Here is a 20,189-nt window from a genome sequence, read left to right as displayed (position 1 = left end):
CTGCATCGTCTCTGGCGTGCTGGGTAATCGCATAATGCACAGTGAAAGCATGTATGTATGGAGGACCACGTCACCGCTCCGCATATTTCCTGGGTGGAAACCTGCACCAGGAATGCTGCTGAAGAAGCCTGCACCCCAGTGGAGTGCACAGTGAGCTGAGGGGCAGGCATCTCTGCCAGTTTGTAACACTCTCAAATGCAGGACGTGATCCACAATGAAATTAGTTGACAAAAGACTGGAAGACCTTTTATTCTGTCTGCCACAGCCATGAAAAGTTGCACAGACTTTCAGAACAGACTTGTTCTCTCGATGTAAAAGCCTAACGCTCTCCGGACATCCAACAAGTGAAGCCTCTTGTTCCCTGCCGCTTGAGTGCAGCTTAGGATAGAACTCTGGGGAGGAAGATGTTCTGGTTCATGTGGAAATGGGAGACAACCTTCGGGAGAAAAGCCGGGTGGGGCCTGAGCTGAACCTTGTCCTTATAGAACACCATGTAAACAGGCTCTGATGTTAGGGTCTTGAGCTCAGATACTGTCCTGCTGAGGTTATCGCTACCAGAAACACCAGCATGTACGAGAGGCAGAGCAGGAAGCACGTTGCTAGTGGTTCAAACGGTGGTCCCATGAGTCTGGAAAGGACGCAGTTGAGGTCCCAGGCCAGGACCGGCTGTCAACCTTGTGGATATAGCCTGTCAAAACTTTTGAGGAAACGGCTGACCATAGGATTGGCAAAGACCGACCAGCCCTCTGCGTCTGGATGGAAGGCAGAGATGGTGGCCAAGTGAACCCTTATTGATGACATGGACAGTCCCTGCTGCTTGACATGGAGAAGGTTGTCCAATACAAGTGGAATAGAGGTGAGCGTCGGGGACGAACAATGCTGTGCCAACCAGATTGAGAATCTCTTCCACTTGGCAAGGGAAGTAGCCCTGGTGGAGGCTTTCCTACTGCCAAAGAGGACTTGTCTAACCTGGTCTGAGCAGGAAAGTTCCACTGGGTATAACTACAGAGCTTACATGCCATGAGGTGTAACGTCTCGAGGTTTGGTGCTGGAGATGGCTGTGATTGTGAGTCATCAAGTCTGGGAAGACTGGCAAAGTGACTGGGACTTCCACAGACATGTCCAAGAGCAATAAACACCAGTGTTGGCGGAGCCAGCCTGGGGCTATCAATATTACCACCGCTCAATCCCTCTGTATCTTGAGGAGCACCTTGTGAACGAGAAGGGTAGGCAAGAACATGTATAGGAGATGGCCTCCCCAGGGAAGGAGGAACATGTCTGCTATGGCTGTGATTCAAGAAGGAGCAGAACTGCTGACACTGCCTGTTATGCCGTGTGGCAAAGAGGTCTCCCTGGGGAAAGCCCCGCTGATGGAAAATGGAGTTTGCAACGTAGGAACCAATTGTGGCCGTGGAACCACTTGCTGAGATAGTCCACCAACTCGTTCTGTACCCCAGGGAGGTATGATGCTTGCAGGTGTATTGACTGCTCAACACAAAAGTCCTACAGCCTGAGGGCTTCCAGGCACACCCTTCCCCACCCCCCCTTTGTTGATATAGAATATCGCTATGGTGTTGTCTGTCATCACTGATACACATCTCCCACTTAAGTGGGCTCAGAAAGTCTGACATGCCAGGTGTATTCTCAGCTCTCTGATAATGATGTGGAGAGCAAGCTCTGGGACCAGAGGCCTTGTGTTCTGAGGTCTCTGAGGTGCACCCCTCAACCCAAGTCCGATGCGTCCATAACCAACGAGATTGCCGGGTGGGGGCTGACAAAGGGGACCCCTGTGCACGCTAGCTGTAGATTGAGCCACCACAGAAGGAAGTCGAAGGCCAGGTGAGGCAAAGTCACGAGACTGTCCAAACTGCCCTGACTGGCCGATACACTGAAGCAAGCCATGATTGCCGAGGCCGGAGTCTGAGCCTGGCATGTTGCACCACATAGGTACAAGAAGCCATGTGTCCCAGGAGTTAGAGGCACTTCCTTGCTGTGGTGGTGGGGAACTGCCTGAGACTCTCAATGGGGCCTGGAACCTCAATTCCAGTAGGTACATCCTGGCCTGGGAGGAGTCCCAGCACTGCCCCTATGAACTCTATCCTCTGAGCAGGGGACGGAGTTGACGTCCCCATGTTCAGGGGAAGGCCCAGTTTGTCAAATGTTGCAATGATGAATCCAACTTGCGCATCTACTTGAGCCCTGGTGTAGTCCATGATCAGCCAGTCATCAAGGTAGAGAAACACCTGAACCCGTGCCTGCGCAGGAACGCAGTCATGACTGCCATGCATGGTAAATACCCGAGGTGCCGCTGACAGGCCGAATGGAAGGACTGTGAACTGGAAGTGATTGTTGTGCATCACAAATCTGAGGTATTTTCCGTGGGATGGTGCGATTGCTATATGAAAGTACGTATTCTTCAAGTCGAGGGCAGCATACCAGTACCCTGGATCCAAGAAAGGGATGGTGGAGGCCAAGGAGACCATGCAGAACTTGAGTTTCTTCATGAACTTGTTGAGCTCTTGCAGGTCTAGGATGGGGCTGAACCTGCCTTTGGCTTTCAGTATTAGAAAATACCGGGAATAGAAGCCCTTGCCCTTCTGCTCCTGAGGAACCTCTTCCACTGCCCCCAGTGAAAGGAGTGATTGCTCCTCCTGTTGCTCATGAGAAGGGTCCCTGAAGAGGGATGGGGAAGGGGAGTGGAAGGGCAGGAGGGCAGAGAATTGAAGTGAATATCCCCTCTCTACCGTGCGGAGCACCCAGTGGTCCAATATAATACAGGTCCACGCATGGCAGAAAGGGATGAAGACGGGACAAAAAGGTAAGGTGAGATGGATTTAGTCTTTGCATTGGTGCGTTGCCTCTGGGTGCACCTTCAAAAGGCCAGTTTGGGGCCTGAAGAGAGTTTAGACTGGCCAGAATCCTGGCCAGAGGAGGGATGAGGTCTCTTCCTTGAGTTCCTATTTCTCCTGTGCGACCCATCCTGTCATAAACAGATAGCTAAGGGTTAATGTTTCTTTCACCTGTAAAGGGTTAACAAAGGGAACCAAACACCTGACCAGAGGACCAATCAGGAAACCGGATTTTTAAAAGCTCAGGGAGGGAATGTTTGTGTGTGTGTCTTTAGTCTGTCTCTCGGCTATGAGAGGGATCTTTCTATCTTCAAGCTTCTAATCTTCAGTTTCCAAGTTGTGAGTACAAAGGTAGAAAAACAATAGGCTTTTATTGTTTTTTTGTATTTACATGTGTGTAGTTGCTGGGATGTTTAAATTGTATTTCTTTTTGAATAAGGCTGTTTATTCATATTTTTCTTTTAAGCAATTGACCCTGTATATTGTTATCTTGATACAGAGACCATTTTTATGTCTTTTCTTTCTTTTTATATAAAGCTTTTCTTTTTAAAACCTGTTGGATTTTCTTTTCTAAGTGAGGCTCTAGGGGATAGAAATCCCTGTGCCAGGATTACGGTCTCTCTCAGGGAAAGACTGGGAGGGGGAAAAAGAAGGAGGGGGGAAGGTAAATTGCCCTCTCTGTTTTGTAATTCAAGGAGTTTAAGTACAGTAATCTTCCAGGATAACCCACGGAGGGGAAGCCTGGGGAGGAAGTAAAGAGAAGACAAGGGGAGGGGGGTTATTTCCCTTTGTGGTAAGACTCAGGGCATCTGAGTCTTGGGGTCCCCCAGGGAAGGTTTTGGGGAGACCAGAGTGAGCCAAACACTGGAATTTTTGGCTGGTGGCAGCGCTATCAGATCCAAGCTGGTAATTAAGCTTGGAGGTTTCATGCTAGCATCTTAGTTTCTGAACTCTAAGGTTCAAATCTGAGTAGGAAGCTATGACACATCCTACATACTCTGAGCTTGAAAATTCCTCGGAGAGGGCTGGGGTCTAAAGTGCCTCCATTGGGTGGCAGGGGTGTGGAGGCCAAGGGACTTCAAGGTGGCTCAAGAGTCCTTGAGGCTGTGCACACGAGTGTCAGTCTTCTCGGAAAACAAAGACTGACCCTCAAAGGGGAGGTCCTGGATTGTCTGTTGCACTTCATACAGGAGACCAGAGACCTGCAGCCAGGAACCTCTCCTCATGGCCACCCTGGTAGCCATGGTGCAAGATGTTGCATCCGCTACATCCAGGGCTACCTGCAAGGATGCACAGGAAATTAATATGATCTCTTCTACTAGCGCAGAAAACTCTGCACAAGAGTCCATATGGAGGAGTTCTGCAAATTTTTGCGGGGCCCCACAAGTATTATAATTGTACTCACTAACCACCGCCTGAGGGTTAGCGATACAGAGCTGAAATCCCCCTGTAAAATAAATTTTTCTCCCAAAGTGGTCTAGTTTTTTGGCCTCTCGATTCTTGGGAAAGGGCCCCTGGTAGCCCTGGGTGGCAGCCTCCCACTACCAGGGAGTCCGTCTGGGGTTGCATGTAAAGGTGTTTGTACCCCTTTGAAGGGACAAAGTATCTCCGCTTGTACCTCTTGACGGTAGGCAGCAATGAGGATGGGATCTGCCACAGGGTCTTCATGGCATCACTGATGGTTTTAATCAGTGGCAGCATGATACAGGATGGCCCTGGAGGGGAAAGAATGTGGACCATCAGGTCGGCCTCCTCCACCACCTCCTCAAGTTTAATGTTCAGGTTCTGGGCCACCCGTCTCAGTAGCTGCTGTAGGACCCCGCTGTCCTCTAACACCGGAGTGGTTGCTGAGCCAGTGAGTGCCTCATCCAGAGACAAGGATGAGATGGCAGCCGGTACCAGAGCCTGCTCCCTGCCCTTGGCGCCTTTGGGGTCCCTAGGAGCAAGGAACACTGGTGCTGTGGATGGTGCCATGGTCAGTGTCGCTGGTAGTGCCACAGACAGAACCCTCTTTGTGGCTGGTGCCGAGGATGCTGCAGCGGTCAGTGCCAAGATCATCAACTTCAGTGCAGCTGTTGGATTGGTCCTCTGTAGCAGTGTGGAGGGCACATGTCCCAAAGGATGCCAAAGCCACCAATGCCAGTCTAGAACTCTGGCTCTGGCGATAGGCCCAAGGTGTCCAGAAGAGCCACTGAGAAGCCTGCCATTATCGTGGCCACTGTGCTAGATAGGGCTCTCAGTCATGATGGGAGTGGGATCTTCTGCTCCTACTGGAGGACGATGACTCCGCTTCCAACTCCGAGTTCTCCGACTATGAAGACCATGGAGGAGCAGAGTCACTTGGCACCGGTGAGCAATGCCAACCTGGGGACCGGAGCTCCCCCACACAGACCACCGGTGCCGGGGAACGGCGCACAGGGAATGATACCCTCATCGCTACCATCATTGCCGGCTTGTCCACAGAGTGGATTGGACCAGGAACCAGTGCCAGCAACCTCTCCTGCCTTGGAGGGGAGGAAGGGGTTGTCAGCACCAGGAAGTCCGATGTTGCCTCGAACACTTTTGGCATTGAGGGAAGCTGTAGCATCTCATGGCGGCAGACTGACAAGTGATGCAGGCCTGGACTCGACTCGACCTCTCCTGGGGCAGGAGTCAATGGAGCCCCCTACCAATTGGGCACCCGGATGTGGGCTTGCTGGCCATCTGGTCTTTAGACCTGGTCGCAGAGCGCTCTCTGTTGGCTTTCTGTCTTTTATGAGGTACCAGGGAGTGAGACCAGTGCCTGACCAATGCTTCGGACCTGTGCGTGGAGGCGTAGAGGTGTCAAAGGTCTTTAGAGGAGTCCTTCCTCAGCATCGGCTCACATGTCGATAGTGCCGGAGCGCTGCACATCAAGGAGGCAATGCTTGGGCCCGAGTCCATCATGCCGGGGTCCAACTGAGGCTGAAGTGCTGCCTCCTTGAGGATCCTGGGGTGAAACTCTACAGATTTTACAACGGTCCCTAAGGTGACACTTCAAGCATAACGTGTGCGGGTGACTTCTCAGCATAAACCTGCCGCAGTCTAAGCACAGCTTAAAGCCCAGGGACTGAGGTATAACTCAGAGCTGGGGAACCCCAAAGGATACTTGAGAGAAAACTAACTATAAACACACATGATACTGTGAAGCATATTTTTTCTGAGGCAAGAGCAACGGGGAGTTCCAGCTAACTGTCACAGGTGGTAAGAAGGAACTGACTGGGGGTTGGGTTGCGACTCAAGGGGGCGCCCAGGCTGACCCTACGAATACTGCTAGGGGAAAAATTTTCCGGCTGTCATGCATATGGCACGAACACAACTGACTGGAATGGACATAAACAAGCACTCAAAGAAGAAGTGGTATTAGAAATGAGTGAGGAGGCAGGTAGCATGATTACGTTATTGTAATGCTGCTGCTTACTAGATTCTTCCATCTTCCCTCTGCTGAGGCCATGTTTACACTAGAGACCTTACAGCGACACAGCTGTAATAATAGAGCTGCACTGCTATAATCTGTCCCATGCAGCCACTCTATGCCGACAGGAGAGAGCTCTCCCATCAGTATAATTTGACCACTCCCAACACACGGCAGTAGCTATGTCGGTGGCTGATGCTCTCCTGCTAACATAGCGCTGTCGACACTTCTGTCGGTGTAATTTATGTCGGTTGGGGTGTATTTTTTTCACACCCCAACTGAAAAAAGTTTTACCAACAAAAGTGCTAGTGTAGATATGGCCTAAATTAAAGCTATTATCCTTAGCAATCATTCTAAAATAAAATCTGAGTACTTAGACTTTGAAATACTGGCTCTTAAACCAGAAGCTTTGCTCTCAGGAACATCTTACAGAAGAACACTTGCAGAGAGTAGTCAGAGAGCAATTAATGTGCATAATACACATTTTCAGAAAGCTGCCCCGTGCAGGACTTGAACTCACAGTACATGGGTACTGCTGAAGTTCCATGAGCACACAATGTCAGATTGACTCACCCACTTACTCTGACCTCAAGTTGCCAGCAAACCCTCCGGTATGCAACAAACCTCATCTTGCTGCATTTGCACCAATGACTTCCTTTGGCTTATCAACATCACTCAAACTTCCTCAAAGGGATAGGGGAGTTTTCTACAATAGCTAAAATCAATCCCAAACAGGTGACAGCAGATTGAGACGGATCAGAGCCAGAGTTTGAGCCCCATGTGTGCAACAGTTATAAGAACTGTAACATTTTTATTTATTTATTTATTTATTTTTAAGAGGGCAGTATCTTGGGAGCAGAATCTTCAAATTCGGACCACTAACCCCACTCCCATCTCAGTGAGGCACAGCTGTTTTCAATACAATCCAATTATGCATGGGAATTTTAGAGCACTTCGATAAATGGCTACCAAACAATAAGCTAGTCTCAAACTTAGCTATCGGCCCACTCTAATGTCCACATAATGTAAAGAAACTGTGCTTACAATTTTTTAAAATTAAAAGAATCTGTGGCCTCAAACATAACAGGATTTCCTGCAGAAAAGTTTTCATACAGAAAATTCTACCATAAAGAAATGGCTCAGTATTTATCACTATCTAAAAAATACTCCAAAATCACGAGCAGTTAGGTTTCACAGTGAGAAGAGATTTACAGTGAAAGTCAATGGACTGGTGCTCCTAAATACCTCCAGTACTTTTGAAAATCATCCCCCACAGTTGATACAAATTGATTTTTAAATCTGCTAGTATAAACTATATTTGTGTTATAGGACATTTTCCTTCATTTTATCTGTTTTATTTAGCTATCAGAACAATTTGTTCAACTTCCAACTGTTATTTTCCCTTTGTTTCTTCTTCCATTCAGGAAATAATCTTTTGCTTCTGTTTTGGTTTATTGGTTGGATGTTTGCCAAGCAGTCAACTTACAGTATGCAAGATTAGGATCCAAAGGATTTCTAGCCCCATAGAAATAGTATGCATCATCATAGGGAGTTCTGTAGTTGTCTGTCAAAGTTGGGGGTGGAGGTGGAGGTAGAAGAGCAATCCTATATCAAAAGAAAGGAACAAGGCAGTTTTAATAATTTTATTTTGCTACTAAATGAGAAAGCAGGACAAAAACAAAATCAGAGAAGTCATTGTATGGGTGAGTTCTAGAATTAATTCAGTTAAAACTTCTCACTGAAAACTTGATTGTGCCTTGTAAGCACACCCCTGAAGAGCAGTAATCAAGCAGCTCCTGCACAACACACATTTCCATGCACAAGGGCTGCAATTCTACTTGACCCTTACACAGGCCAGGTGTGGGTAGTAGGAAGGTTCTTTGTACCCTTCCCATATTGCTCAACCATTTAAGATCCATGCACAATCTGGTCCTCAATTAGGACTGTTTACTCCACAATCTCCAAATGAAACACAAGACTTTGAGTCTCCATTTCTTAAATTTGAGATTTATATCCTTTATGTCTAGTGTTCTAACAGGGAAAAAAATACATTTTTTTCACATTTAAAACATAGACCCTCAATTGTGAAACTGTACTGCCTTGATTTTTATATGGTACACTCATCTCACTTAAATGCCCTACAATATGAAAATGCCTAGATAGATGTAATAAATCTATAATTCATGACTGAATAACTCCATGAAAACATTCACTAAGAAAGTGTTATGATTTTCATCAATACAGCCTCCCAAAATTTCTCAATCAATAGGCATGTCTAAAAGAAAACAAACATGAAAAGATTATGGCCATGTTTATACTACAAAATTATGTTGGCTTACCTTACATCAGCTTACAGCCACCACAGTTATTAAATTGCTTGTGTGGGCGCACACTTGTGTTGGCGGAGCACATCCTTACTAGGAGCACTTGTACTGATTGTATTGAAAGTGTGGGACAGCTCCTGAAGGCCGCTAACAATGAACATACGCAATGCAGTGTCTACACTGACACAGCACTGACCTAATTACATCGACCATGACTCTACGCCATTCAGGGAGATAGCATTACTGTGTCAGTGTAAAGAGGCACTTATATCAGCAAGAGCCAAATTTAAAGTGAAGAAACTTCCAGAGCTAGGTTGAAACAAGGCAGCTTACGTCGACCTAATCATGCAGTGTAGACAAATCCTCAGTCAGAGATACAGAGCGTGCAAACAAGCGTGTGTGTGTGTGTGTGTGTAAATAAATACATACATAAAATGGGGTTTACAAAAATAAGCACATTCATTAACAGTTATTTTATTTCATCTAGGTAATTTTTTTCACTAACTTAAAAAATAAAAATTTGAAAATATTTGCTTTCACTTTTAGCTAATTATTAGGAGGGAAAGGAAAAGCACCACAATGGTCTGCTTTGCAGATATTCTGAAAGGTAATAATCCGTGCAATCACAGATGTTCTATCTAACCAACTTATCAAACATACAGTCACAATACAAACGTTATAGACAAGCACCTGGGAGCCACTATTTCACCAAGGGTGTTGGATAATCCTCTGTGAAAGTCTTCATTCACTGGTGAAGTAGTAGGTGCAGGTATAGGAGTTTGAAAAGCTACTCTGGGCCTTTCAGGGGGTGCCTTTTCTTCAGAAGCTCTTTCTGTCAAACCAAACTGCTTCAATCTGTTAGGCTAAAGATAAAAAAAAATGGTTAATTTATTACGTCCATAGCCATAAATATTTTGAATTTCAATTGTGCCAAACCCTCCTGTAACCCCCAACTTGACAGTTATAAGCAAATGTAAATGTCTGTTTAAATGATTTTTAGGGAAATGAACACAAATTTTCAAGATAGTTAAAAATACACTTAAATCTACATTTACACACTTTCACAGTGTCTCTAAAACCAAGTTTTTGTGGATTTTCTAGGAAATAAATAACTGCAATGTCCAGAATATAAATATTTTCAGTGGTCTATATACTACAGTATTTAAAACTGCCAGATTTCTACATTGACAGCATTTTCATTCCTGTTATATTTTGGTGAATTCTTGAAAGAATGCTTCAAAGAAAAATACTAGCTCTGTAACAGTTCAACTTGCAAAAAAGAAATATTGAGACTTTTAACAATAAACATTTCAGAACACTAGCATTTAAAGAGAAAGGAATAGGAGATATTCTTTGTTATATTTTTATTAGATGTTCAAATCAACAAAGAAGTTACAGCAATTTTTTAAAATATGTAATTTTTAAAAAAATATGTTTATTGATAATTAGTAGCCTCCGTAGAAAAATGAAGGTAACATGCAAATGCAAAAAGCATGCAAGCTAGTTTCAAAACTATCCTAATACACCCAGAAGACATTTCCCTTCCAGCTGCTATGCACTTTAGAAATATTTTCATATTTTTTTAAAAATAAACTAAATTAGTAGAAAGTAAAGATTATTCAACTATTTCAAAAGAAAAATTGAATTTAACAATTTTGCTGATCCTTAGCACCAAGGTGCTTCACTAAACATGCATTTATGGACCAACCTGTGCCAGCAGCTGTTGAATACTACATAACCAACTGGGTATTATATAACCAACTTAGTATATAAGTATTTGAGATAGCAGCAATATATTAGATGTTTACCTCCTCCTCACTTAGCTGCAAGATAGTATATACAATGACATTAGTACTCATCTATTTATGAGCAAAACTGAGAATTCAGGTGTAAAGAAATTTATTAAATTATTAAAACCTATTAGAATTTAACATTTAAGCTTATTATATTTAACTTTAAAATTACAAGAGCTTTTTATCAAATAGAAAATTTCATTTATACATCTTTTAGTTTTAAATTAATTACGAAGCATTCTATACTCTTTTACCTTTTCGTATCTTCATCAGTGGCATATTAAAACAGCCTTTCACACAAACATGCCTGTTGAGAGTTGTTCCCTATGTGTTCCCAGAGCCCCATATCAAAGTTATCAGGTCTAGATTTTAACCCAGCAGCATCTTTTATTTTATTCATGACATGGCTGTGACCCAGTATGTCTGCTAGCCATTCTATCCCTAGAGACAACTTACTAATTTACTTTTTAAACCAACAGTGCATTAGGCCACGTCTACACTACAGGTGCTACAGCAACACAGTGTGACACTTCCTACATGAAACAGAAAAGATTTTTCCATCAACGAAGGTAAGCTGCCACCCTAGTAGTTAGGTCAGCTTAACTATAGCACTCAGGAGTGTGAATTTTTCATGCCCCTGAACAAAGTGGCTAGGTCAATCTAAATTTTAAATGTAGGCCAGGGCCTGCTATTATAGGAATATTAAACACACACTCTACTTAACCAGTAAACAATGAACCTCTCTCTGAGAGCCAATTTAAACCCAGTAATATTCAATATCATGGACTGCTACTTAATGAGGAGAGTAATTCTACTTATTTGGGATGCCCTCCGTTGAATTAGTGGAGTTTAGGTCAGTGTGTGTGTGTCACAGACTCATGCTGGTTCTGTGAGTTTGGTCTTACAACAAATACTGTTCAGTCCCTCTTTAACTGTGATATATGCAGAGAGTATGAAGTGCTTCACTACTGCAATACTCCTGGCTACTAGCTTCCTGTTTCAACACCAACTACAGGCAAACCTCATTATAATGTGCCCCACAAGAGCGCAAATTCAGCTACAACGCGATTGTAAGGTGGCTCCGGCTGCCCCAGGCCAAAAAAAAAAAAAAAAAAGGGCGGGAGTGCCGCGGAAGCACAAACAAAAAAAAAAAAAAGCGCCTCTGAAACTTCCCGCCTACCCCCACTTACCCTTTTGGCGAGAAGAGCCATTCTCCTCCCCAACTACTCCTCGCTCTTCCTCTGCCCCTTGCATGTCTCCCATGCTCTCCCCAAGTGTTTCCCCTCTCCCGCTGCATGGCTGAGAGCCCCCGCTGCTGGAGCTGCACCCTTTCAGTTACTGCTATGGGCAGTTGGCAAATGAAAGTAGTTTTCTGCCCAAGAGAAATCGACCTTCTTGAAACTGACCAGCTTGAAATGGTAAACCCCACTATACCGCGACCCCGCATTTAGCGCGATCCAATTTTTTGGACCCTGATTATTGTGTTATAGCGGGGTTTCACTGTATATTCAAAGTCAAAAGGGTATGAATCACTCATGATTTTATGTATCTCTATCATATCACCGTTAGTCTCCTCTTTTCCAAGCTGAGAAGTCCTAGCCTCTTTAATCTCTCCTCATACGGGACCCATTCCAAACTCCAAATCATTTTAGTTGCCCTTCTCGGAACCTTTTCTAATGCCAGTACATCTTTTTTGAGATGAGGAAACCACATCCGTATGCAGTATTCAAGATGTGGGTGTACCATGGATTTAGATAAGGGCAATAAGATATTCTCCACCTTATTCTCTGTCCCTTTTTGAATGATTCCTAACATCCTGTTTGCTTTTTTGACTGCTGCTGCATACTGTGTGGACGTCTTCAGAGAACTATCCACATGACTCCAAGATCTCTTTCCTGATTACTTGTAGGTAAATTAGCCCCCATCATATTGTATGTATTGTTGGAGTTATTTTTTCCAATGTGCATTACTTTACATTTATCCACGTTAAATTTCATTTGCCATTTTGTTGCCCAATCACTTAGTTTTGTGAGATCTTTTTGAAGGTCTTCACAGTCTGCTTTGGTTTTAACTATCTCAAGCAGTTTAGTATAATCTACGAACTTTGACACCTCACTGTTCCACCCTTTCTCCAGATCATTTATGAATAAGTTGAACAGGATTGGTCCTAGGACTGACCCTTGCGGAACACCACTAGTTACCCCTCTCCATTCTGAAAAATTACCATTTATTCCCACCCTTTGTTCCCTGTCTTTAAACCAGTTCTCAATCCATGAAAGGATCATCTCATGTCAACTTAATTTACGTAAGAGCCTTTGGTGAGGGACCTTGTCAAAGTCTTTCTGGATTGCATTTCTTATTTGTTTGGGAAGCAAACAAGTCCCTGGCAAGGGTCCCCAATCTACCCTAAATACTGTTCACCACACAGTCATGTAGCTCCCCCTCATGATCAACACCAAAGTGTCTCCTGAGAGATTCTGCTAGCACATTCCGGTTTCCTGGGAGTCAGACTGCAAATAGGGTAATCTGATTTTGATGCACCAATTCCCACAAACTGTCTGCTTCTGCACACAAAGGGAAGAATCTCCCTCCCTTATATTTGTTGATATAAAAGACAGTCATGAATTCGTCTGAAATTATGAGGACATGGTGATCTTGAATGAATGGGAGAAAGGGTTCACAAAATCTTTAAACTGCTCACAGCTCTAGAACATAGATGTGTATCCTGGATGGACTCTCAAGATGTTCCAACAGGGATACATGGTAATGACTGCCCTGTCTGCTGCGAAGGCAAGGAAGGGAACACTGACACATACCTAACATGGATTCTTCCACCATAACAGGGACAATATCACTTTGGTGGGAACAGTCACTATGGTGCTCATGGACTGTCAGTTTGGAGCCACACTTTTAACTAAGAAAAGGTGGAGTCATGCAAATTGCATGACATAAGTTCATGAGACCACATGACATAGGGAACAGAGAGAGAGAGAGTGAGTTCAGTCATGATAGGCACTTGGGGGTTGCTTATGACCTTATTTATGATATCGTTCACAGCCTGAAACCTGTCCATCAGCAGGCAGGCCCTTGCCATGACTGCATTTAAGGAAAACCCAATATCTCAGGTGAGGATGGATTTTTCAGTATTTACACTGACCCCCAAAGAGGAGAGGAGTTGTTGCATTGTCAAAGTCAATGCATGGGCTTTTTGGTGTCAGGGACCATGGGTCTTGAACGCTGGTTCACAAGGCTCTTAAGAGCTAGGCAGTCCTGACCTGCCACCTAGTAATCTGTTATCAGCTGCCAGAATAGCAGTTGAACTTTGACAGAGAACTCCAGTCTGGTTGATCCCCAGCTTCAAGTTAAACCAAGCACAGGAACAGGAACTTGTGCATGGAACCGGGTTCCCCTTGCTTAGGACTCCTTCCCCTGCAATATTTGCTCCTACTGCCACCTACTGATCTCCTGGTAACCTGACACTGCCTGCCTCCTGACACCTGACTCTTGGTTTTGCCCTCTGGCTTGCTGTGGCTTCTGACCTCTTGGTATCTGACCCAGCCTGAGTCCCTACTCTTGTTTCAACCCCTAGATCAGACCACCCATGCTCTGGTTGTGACACTTGGCATGACTTGGTGACAAGGAGCTAGTCACTGAAGTAAGGGAAAATGGTGAAACTACAGCATCTGATACAGGCTGCTACTATAGAACACCTTGGGAAAGACCTTGGGGGTAGTACCAATGCCAAAAGAGAGTACTCTGTATTGAAAGTGGTTGAGTTTGTGTCACTGGGTGACTCCACTGCTATCCCGTGTACTTCACTGCCTAGACAGTACAGATGGTTTCATGGTCACAAACGTACACCAAGTTGTTGCCCTTTCACCAAGGTATGAATTTATTCTTTTCTTACAAATTATCAGTGTAATACAGGCTTACAGCAAGTGAAGGCTTCCCCGCAGTCTTCACTCCTCAGCCCAGAGCTACCGTCTGACCTCTCCTTGCTTCCTGTTCCTCCCAATTACATGGTTAACCCAGTGATTACCACCCAGGTGCTCATAATCCCCCAACAGAAAGTGTTTAATTGATCATAGCTGAACCCTGCAGCCATCTTCATGCTGCAGCAACATCAGTGACCTGGATGTTAATTATCAGAGGGGTAGCCATGTTAGTCTGGATCTGTAAAAGCAGCAAGAGAGTCTTGTGGCACCTTATAAACTAACAGACATTTTGGAGCATGAGCTTTTGTGGGTGAATACATGCATCCAACGAAGTGGGTATTCACTCACGAAAGCTCATGCTCCAAAACGTCTGTTAGTCTATAAGGTGCCACAGTCCGGATGTTAATAACAGAGTCCTGTCACAGCCCACAATAAATCTGAGGAAACGTCTGTGAGCAGGGTGGATGTCCACATGAAAGTAGGTGTACTTCATGTAGAGAGTTGTAAACCACGTCCTTTTCCATTAATGGAATTTAGATGCCAATGTGACCATGCAAAACTTATGATTGTGAATAAAGTGTTTGAGATGGTGGAGGTCACCAACTATCCTTTTTGGGTACTAGCAAGTATGCTGAGTAAAAACTACTCTCTTAGTACTGAAGAGGAATGCGCTCTATCATTCCTCACTGTACAAGATATTCCACTTGTTTAAAAATGTTCTTGTGAAAGAGGCCCCCAAAAGGGATGGGATAGGAGTTTTAAAGGGGAAGAGGCAAACTCTGTCATATAGACAGAATGAATAACACTCAGCACCCATTTGTCTGTTATTCTGCTCCAGGTGTTGAAAAAGAGAGCTAGATGATTCCCCAAAGGGTGCATGGGAGTCGGGAAGTGTTGTACTTAGTGGTTTGCAGCTCTCAAGCTCCCTCAGAAATAACATTTAGCCAAAAATTGGGATGATGAATCTGTTGTGGAAAGTGTGGCAAAGCAAGTCTTTTGAACCCTCGCCTCCTATAGGGTGTCTCACAACGTCTCTGGTGTAAGAACTGCAGAAATTGAAATTTTCTCTTTGGGGCAGGTGTATACACGCTCAGGAAGTGGAGGGTGGCCCTGGAAAAGTTTGTAAGGACTCCTCTGTCTTCTGATTAAATAACTGAGTCTTATCAAAGGTTAAGTCCTCCTTGGGAAACCCTGAAGCATGGAGCCACATCTCCCTGTGCATTATGATGGCAGTAGCCATTGTCCTGGATAAGGTGGCCAGCAGCAAGTGTGAAAAATCAGGACACAGGTGGTGGTGGGGGGTAATAGGAGCCTATATAAGAAAAAGACCCCAAAACTGGGACTGCCCCTATAAAAATCGGGACATCTGGTCACCTAATCCTGGAAGACGTATCAGCAGCATCTACTGCTGATTGGAGAGTGGTTCTGGCAACCATTTTGCTTTCCTCTATGAGAGCCTGGAAACGAGCCCTGTCCTCCTGTAAGAAACTGTCAGTAAAGTCTGCAAATTTTGAATTATTCAGGAATTCATACTTAGCCATTAGTGCTTGGTAGTTGGCTATCCTGAACTGGAGGCGAGAAGAAGAAAAGATGTTCCTTCCCAAAAAGTAGAGATGCTTGCCCTCTTTATTAGTCAGGGTAGATTGGGAGTGTTATTGCCTAAATCTTTCCACAACAGCCTGGACCAGTAAAGAGCTAGGAGCACAAGGCGAAGAAAGAGGAATTCTGCCCCTTTGGCTGGGACATAGTACCATTTCTCTGCCTTCTTGGCAGTAGAGGCATGGGTAGCTAGGATATGCCAGCCCACTCTAGCTGGCTCCTGGATGGATGGCTACATTACCAGGGAATGGTATTTGACTGGAGCCGGAGGACTGAAGGAATGTCCAGGAACTCGTATTGAAGATCCTGAACTCTTCCCACAATGCATGGCAAATTTCAAGAAAATCCATGAAAGCATGTGGATTTTAGAGCATTTAGAATATCATCAGAAAAGACAGAATGATGGAGGGAAAGGGCCCTCTACACAACAATCTGCAGCACAGGAAGTTCTGAAAGGTATGAAGTAGCCCATTTAATTCAGTGTGAGGTTCTCAGCTGAGAACATCCCAGAGACATGAATACAACCTAATACAATAGCTAATAGCTCCAAGATCTGTGAACTATTTCATTCATCTGAGTGGGTATGTTCCCATCCCCTCCTGAGTGCTTTAGAGCCTGAGATATGCATGAAATATACCCATTCTCAGCTCCCCACCCAAAGGGGCAGGGCTTCCCCACATCCTGGCTCACATGGGAGGCCTCAGACCCCACAAAAGACCCAGCCCTACTCCACCCAGAACTCAGCTCAAATGAAGAGAGTAGGGAGAGGATGGTTCAAACTCTGTTTGATGGACATGCCCCCCCACCCCCGATCCTATCACACATATGGGAGGCAGCAAGGGGAGGCTGAGACCTCCCCAAAGAGGGGCAAGAGCCCCACAGATCTGGGTGCACACACACAAGAGGAGAGAATGTGGAGATAACAGATGCCCCTGTCCCATTCTTCCCCCAGTCTCTCTGCCACTCTCCCTTCCCACTGTCTCATTCTTCCACTCCCCCAAGCTTCTCTCCCCTCCATCCATCCCCATTTATCCCCCTACCGTCACTGCAGCTCCAAACCTCTCCCTCCCATTCCACTAGTCCACTACCCTCTAATTACCCCATCAACCCCTCCTAAGAAACATTCACAGGTCTATATTCCCCCCTCTACGACTTTGGGGGACGCAGGAAGGTTGGGGAGCACTGGTACAGCTATGGAGTGCAGAGGGTTGGTTAGTACTGACAGAGCTGGGAGTACAGGGTCCTTGCTCACACTGAAGAAAGTAAATAAAGATGTGTTATTTACTCCTTCTCATAACATAAGAACTAGGGGTCACCAAATGAAATTAATAGGCAGCAGGTTTTAAACAAAAGGAAGTACTTCTTCACACAACGCACAGTCAACCTGTGGAACTCCTTGCCAGAGGATGTTGTCAATGCCAAGACTATAAGAGGGTTTAAAAAATAACTCGATAAATTCATGGAGGATAGGTCCATCAATGGCTATTAGCCAGGATGGGCAGGGATGGTGTCCCTAGCCTGGGTTTGCCAGAAGCTAGGAATGGGCGACATAGGATGAATTACTTGCTGATTACCTGTTCTGTTCATTCCCTCTGGGGCACCTGGCATTGACCACTATCGGAAGATAGGATACTGGGCTAGATGGACCTTTGGTCTGACCCAGTATGGCCATTTTTATGTTCTTATGGCAGAACTGGGAGTGCACAGGGGCTGGGGTGCATTAGTAGGGCAGCGGGTGTCATGCCTCCATCACCTGAGCCCCTAAACTCTCGTCTCCCCACCATCCATCCCCATTTATCCTCCTCCTCATAAACCCCCCTCTTCTCGAAGCAGCTCCAAACCCCTGACTTAATGCCCCCCCAACACCTCCACTTCTAGTATTCATTCCCTCTCGGAAATATTTACATGCCTAATCTTTCCCCAAACACTTTGTTACATTATCCTCCCAAAAAAACATTTAGTGGCGCCACGCACTACCTTGAGTAAAACTCAACAGATTGAGACCATTTTGGCCTACTCTCAATACTTTGATCTCTAGCTTTGTGCAAAACAACAAACAAAAAATCAAGCTTTTTATTATTTTTTTTTCTAAGTGTTATTGTGAGGGGGCTTGTATCTTAGTCCAAATGTGGTTTCCTCCTGGGGGTACCCAGCACCCTCCCAAGGCACATCAAATTTCAAAGAAATCCAACTAAGCATGTTGATATAAAAGCACATAGAAAAGTCGACCTTTACACAGATCTCATAATACAACCTTAACTGTGCCACTATAATATGCTGCATCACAATACATGGTATCTTATGGGCTATCCTTTCTTCTGATTTTGAGCAAGTAACAGACTCTGTCCTATTGCAGATAGCTCCTCCTCCATCTATTGAGCTCTCCAGTAATGGGATGGGTTGGTGCAGTTCTTCAGCTTCCCAGAAAACAGTGTCTTGTGTTAATCAAATTTACTTAACCAGAAAAAAGAGCCATCCATCATGACATCCCCAGTAAAAGGATTCTACTACACTCAGTAAACATTTTCTTTGAGCGGTAGCAAAAATGTTTTAGCAAAGTACAAGAACTATGGTGATAATCCAACTAGTTACATCTTGCTTATGAACCAGAAAATGATGGAGATGGCACTAATTCCACATTACCCAGGTAAGAGTTAAAGCAAAGTCATTGATATTTTATGTAGAGCTATATAAAATTTTGCATACATTGTCATAATATGAAAAATGTTACATTTACTAGTAAAAATATTTACAACTGCAACTTGAAACAATGATTTGGCACTACAAAGGTTACTTAGCTGCATAACAGATGGATTTTTTTCATTAAAAAGTGAAGTAGGCGAGTGGCAAATATTGTCAGCAGCATTCCTCACACTCCCACAGGAGGCTGATTTACATTTGTCTATACAAGCTACTATCAGACATTAAACATGTCTCTTCCACGACCTACACTGCCTGCAGCATGTTATTCCATGTAGTTGCACCACCATGCAAATGTCTTAAAATTCCAATTCCAACTTTTCCCTTTAAGCAGAGTATGTGTTTACCAAATTTAACAGCTCTCTTATATAGCTTTGACTTGGGTTTATTTTTATTGTCACTAATGTCAAATTAGGAAAGAGACATCATTTTTCTTATCATAGTCTTAGAGATTAAGGCCGGAAGGGACCACTAGATCATCTACTCTGACATAGTGTATATATCAGGCCACCAACACTACCTAGCACCAGCACACTAAAGCCATCAACCAAACTGAGACCAAAGTATTACAACCTACAGGAGATTAGACTATTATGTGCCACAGACAGAGAAGAGGAAAGACCAAGGTACACTAGTGTTCAAGGCCCCCACAATGGCAGGGAAATGATTAACTGAGATATACCCAAATAATCCTAGTAAGTGACCTTCACCCATACACTACAGAGGAAGGTGAAAAAACCCAAACTCATTGCCAATCTGAGGTAGGGGAAAATTCCTTCCCAACCCCTCAAATGACTACAGTAACTGTTAGACCCTGAGCATGTGAGCAAGAACCAGCCAGTCAAGGTCCCATCTCCAGCCGGCTATTGTTGATGCTTCGGAGGAAGGAGATTAAAAAAAAACACCAAAAAACACACCTTCCAGAATACACTGGGGAGGGGGAAAATCCCTTTTAGATCCTTCTTTTGCACACAATAAAATCCTGCTTTCAGCATAATGATTCACTGTTAACACATATTATTTAATAAAAGGTCTGTTTGAATGAAAAGCGGAACACTAAAATTTCTTACCTCCTTCTCTGGGTCCAGAGCTCCAGAAGCTGCAACTGAGAGCTCAAGTTCCTTTTCACTATTAAAAAAAATTAACAGGTTGAAGTCAGAAAACGAGCTGTTGAACAAATAATTAAACTTGTTCTTTAAGGATTTTTTTGTTTGTTTGTTTGAAATCAGACCTAATTTACCTTACTTAGCTATAAAACTGGAGTTTCTTACGGCGGATAAGGTAACACAAGATAATACCTCATCTGACTCAAAAACAAAATGACTAAGGATATGTCTACGCTACGATATTAAATCAATTTTATATAAGTCAATTTTTAGAAATCGATTTTATACAGTCAACCGTGTATGTCCCCACTAAGCACATTAAGTCGGCGGAGTGCGTCCTCACTACCATGGCTAGCATCGACTTACGGAGCGATGCACAGTGGGCAGCCATCCCATAGTTCCCACAGTTTCCACCACCCATCGGAATTCTGGGTTAAGCTTCCAATGCCT

General features: G+C 44.3%; 1 protein-coding gene across 1 annotated transcript in view; it reads right to left on the bottom strand.

The window, feature by feature from the left end:
- Window positions 1-20,189, bottom strand: part of CSPP1 (centrosome and spindle pole associated protein 1) — a 156,609-nt gene that overhangs the window by 70,799 nt on the left and 65,621 nt on the right. Inside the window, exons 11-13 of the mRNA XM_075063062.1 lie at window positions 19,704-19,761; window positions 9,297-9,469; window positions 7,769-7,887 (exon numbers count right to left, since the gene is read on the bottom strand). Of these exons, the coding sequence (XP_074919163.1) occupies window positions 7,769-7,887; window positions 9,297-9,469; window positions 19,704-19,761 (350 nt within the window). The remainder of the gene's footprint in view (window positions 1-7,768; window positions 7,888-9,296; window positions 9,470-19,703; window positions 19,762-20,189) is intronic.

Source organism: Chelonoidis abingdonii, chromosome 2 (assembly GCF_003597395.2).
Source record: "Chelonoidis abingdonii isolate Lonesome George chromosome 2, CheloAbing_2.0, whole genome shotgun sequence".
NCBI classification, from domain to species: domain Eukaryota; kingdom Metazoa; phylum Chordata; order Testudines; family Testudinidae; genus Chelonoidis; species Chelonoidis abingdonii.
Note: the sequence above shows the minus strand (reverse complement) of the source record. Positions and strands in the feature narration are given on the sequence as shown.